Source organism: Ovis aries, chromosome 2, assembly GCF_016772045.2.
Source record: "Ovis aries strain OAR_USU_Benz2616 breed Rambouillet chromosome 2, ARS-UI_Ramb_v3.0, whole genome shotgun sequence".
Taxonomy (NCBI): Eukaryota; Metazoa; Chordata; class Mammalia; order Artiodactyla; family Bovidae; genus Ovis; species Ovis aries.
Window position 1 is genome coordinate 126,478,291 of NC_056055.1, and position 2,304 is coordinate 126,480,594.

General features: G+C 44.0%; 1 protein-coding gene across 1 annotated transcript; it reads left to right on the forward strand.

Annotated features, from left to right (window-relative positions):
* Window positions 1-429: 429 nt before the first annotated feature.
* LOC114112857 (protein Mis18-alpha) lies at window positions 430-1,595 on the forward strand. Its single transcript, XM_027963953.3, is given in 2 exon segments — window positions 430-686; window positions 689-1,595. Coding segments are annotated over 2 exon segments (678 nt in total). The 5' UTR covers window positions 430-436; the 3' UTR covers window positions 1,117-1,595.
* Window positions 1,596-2,304: the final 709 nt, after the last annotated feature.

A 2,304-nucleotide genomic window follows, 5' to 3' on the forward strand; every position in this document is an offset into this window, starting at 1 on the left:
GTCATTTAAAATACACTAATAATTTTGAAGAGTGGTTAAGAGGAATGTGCAACTGTTCTGGCAAAAGTTTTACATATTTTTATTGAAAAACATCATTGATTATAATGCCGGCCCCTCCCTATTCCAAGCCTTCAGCAGCAGCAGCACAAAGAGTGGTCTGCTGCCCCTTTTTTGATTGGGTTGCTTGGTTCTTTTGTTATTGAGTTGCATGCATTTAAAAAAAAAATAAGCCCTTGTTTGTCACATCAAATATTTTCTCCCAGTCCATAACCTGTCTTTTAGTTTTATTTATGGTATCCTTTGCTATATGGCAACCAACTCCAGTATTCTTGCCTGGAGAATCCCATGGATGGAGGAGCCTGGTGGGCTACAGTCCACAAGGTCACAAAGAGTTGGACATGACTGAGTGGCTTAACTAACTAACTTGCTGTAGCAAATGGAGGGCTCTTGGTCCCCGGAAGGATGTTCCTCTACAAGCTGTACGTTTGGCCACAGGGGCGAGAGGGAAGACTCCTCTCTGTTAGGCAGGCGGCTCTCGGAAGACTCGAGCCGCCACCAGCTGCTGCAGGAGTGGGCGAACATGTGGAGCTCCGTGAGCGGAGACGCCTCGGTGGCCTGCTCTGAAAGGACGCGGCGCGAGGAGGCTGCGGAGCCTGCGGAGGGGCACAGGCCGCTGGTGTTTCTGTGCTGGGAGACTCGCTGAGCTGGGTGGCGAACCAGGAAGACACCAACTGCATCTTGCTGCGCTGTGTTACCTGTAATGTTTCTGTGAATGAGGAACAGATGCTATCCAAACGTAAACATGATAATTGTTGCATCCTGCAGACTTTGTACTGCACAGGTTGTTCGCTCAGCCTCGGCTACCTGTACAGGTGCACACCCAAGGATCTAGACTACAAGAGGGACATGTTCTGCCTTAGTGTTGAAGCCATTGAAAGTTATGTTTTAGGGTCATCTGAAAAGCAAATTGTGTCAGAAGACAAAGAGCTTTTTAATCTTGAAAGTAGAGTTGAAATAGAAAAATCTCTAAAGGAGATGGAAGATGTTTTGAAAGCCTTGCAAACAAAGCTTTGGGAAGTCGAATCAAAACTGTCCTTTACCAGTTGTAAAAGCTGAATTGGTTCCAAGGCCCACATTCTGCAGGCCTCTGCTGATGGAGAGTTCTTTCATATGTAGCAATTCTTGTTATAATATACTTCACTTAGAACTGAAAGAGTTGGAAACAATCATGTACATTGTATCCTCTTGTACTGACCGGCTGGTCACCTGAGAAGAACTGGAGAACTTTTCTGGCTGTGTTTGATGGTAAAGAGGTGATTGTTTCCTAAACTCCAGTTTTAAAGTCATGATAATTGCTGGAATTTAAGAGTTGTTGTTTTGATAACAAACTGCTATAATTTTTGAATGGTTTTCTCCTCTGTATCGATTCGTTATTTTTTATTTCCTATTTTTTAACTATTTTTCACTTTTAATAGTTTGGGCATTGTTTAATATTGAGTGCTTGGAAAATCTTAGAGGTGTTTCCATCTACTGTGTGGTTGAATCTTCTTTGAAAACTAATGAATACAGCTTTCTGGAGAAAAAAAAAAAAAAAACTAACTAACTTGCTATACAAAAGCTTGTACATTGATTAGGTGGTCATTTATTTATTTTTGCTTTTATTTCTACTGTCTTGGGAGACTGACCCAAGAAAAGATTGGCATGCTCTATGTCAGAGAATGTTTTGCCTGTGTTCTTTTCTAGGGTGTTTATGATGTCATGTCTTACATTTCAGTCTTTTTAAGCTATTTTGAGTTAACAGTGGGGACCTGGACTCTGTCTGGAGCACACCCTGCAGTTGCACATTGGTCAACACTCCAGTCCCCTTGGGCTGTCTCCGTGCAGCCAGCCCTAGTCCCCTCCTTGGGTTTGCTGGTTGAAGCCTGAGTTTCAGCCCCTGGCCTCTACACATGAGCACACGTGTCTTTTGTGCTGGGGAGTGCAGCAAGGCAGCAAGGACCATCTGTGCTATATGGTTCTGCCTTCCACAGGTGGGTGGCTGCACTCTCCCCTGAGCCTTCAAAGCTCCCTATCTATCCCAGCTGATCTCCCAGCCAGTGAAGGGGGCTCCCAGGGTGAGAGAACTTTTCTTCTTTCACAGTTCCCACCAGGGGCACAGGTCCTGTCTCAATTCCTTTTTTTTTTTTTTTCCTCTTTCATCCTACCTGGTTACCTAGTGGTCTTTCTTGCCTTTTTGGTTGTATGAGATCTTTCGCCAGCACTCAGTAGGTATTCTATGAGAACTGTTGCACACATGTATGTATT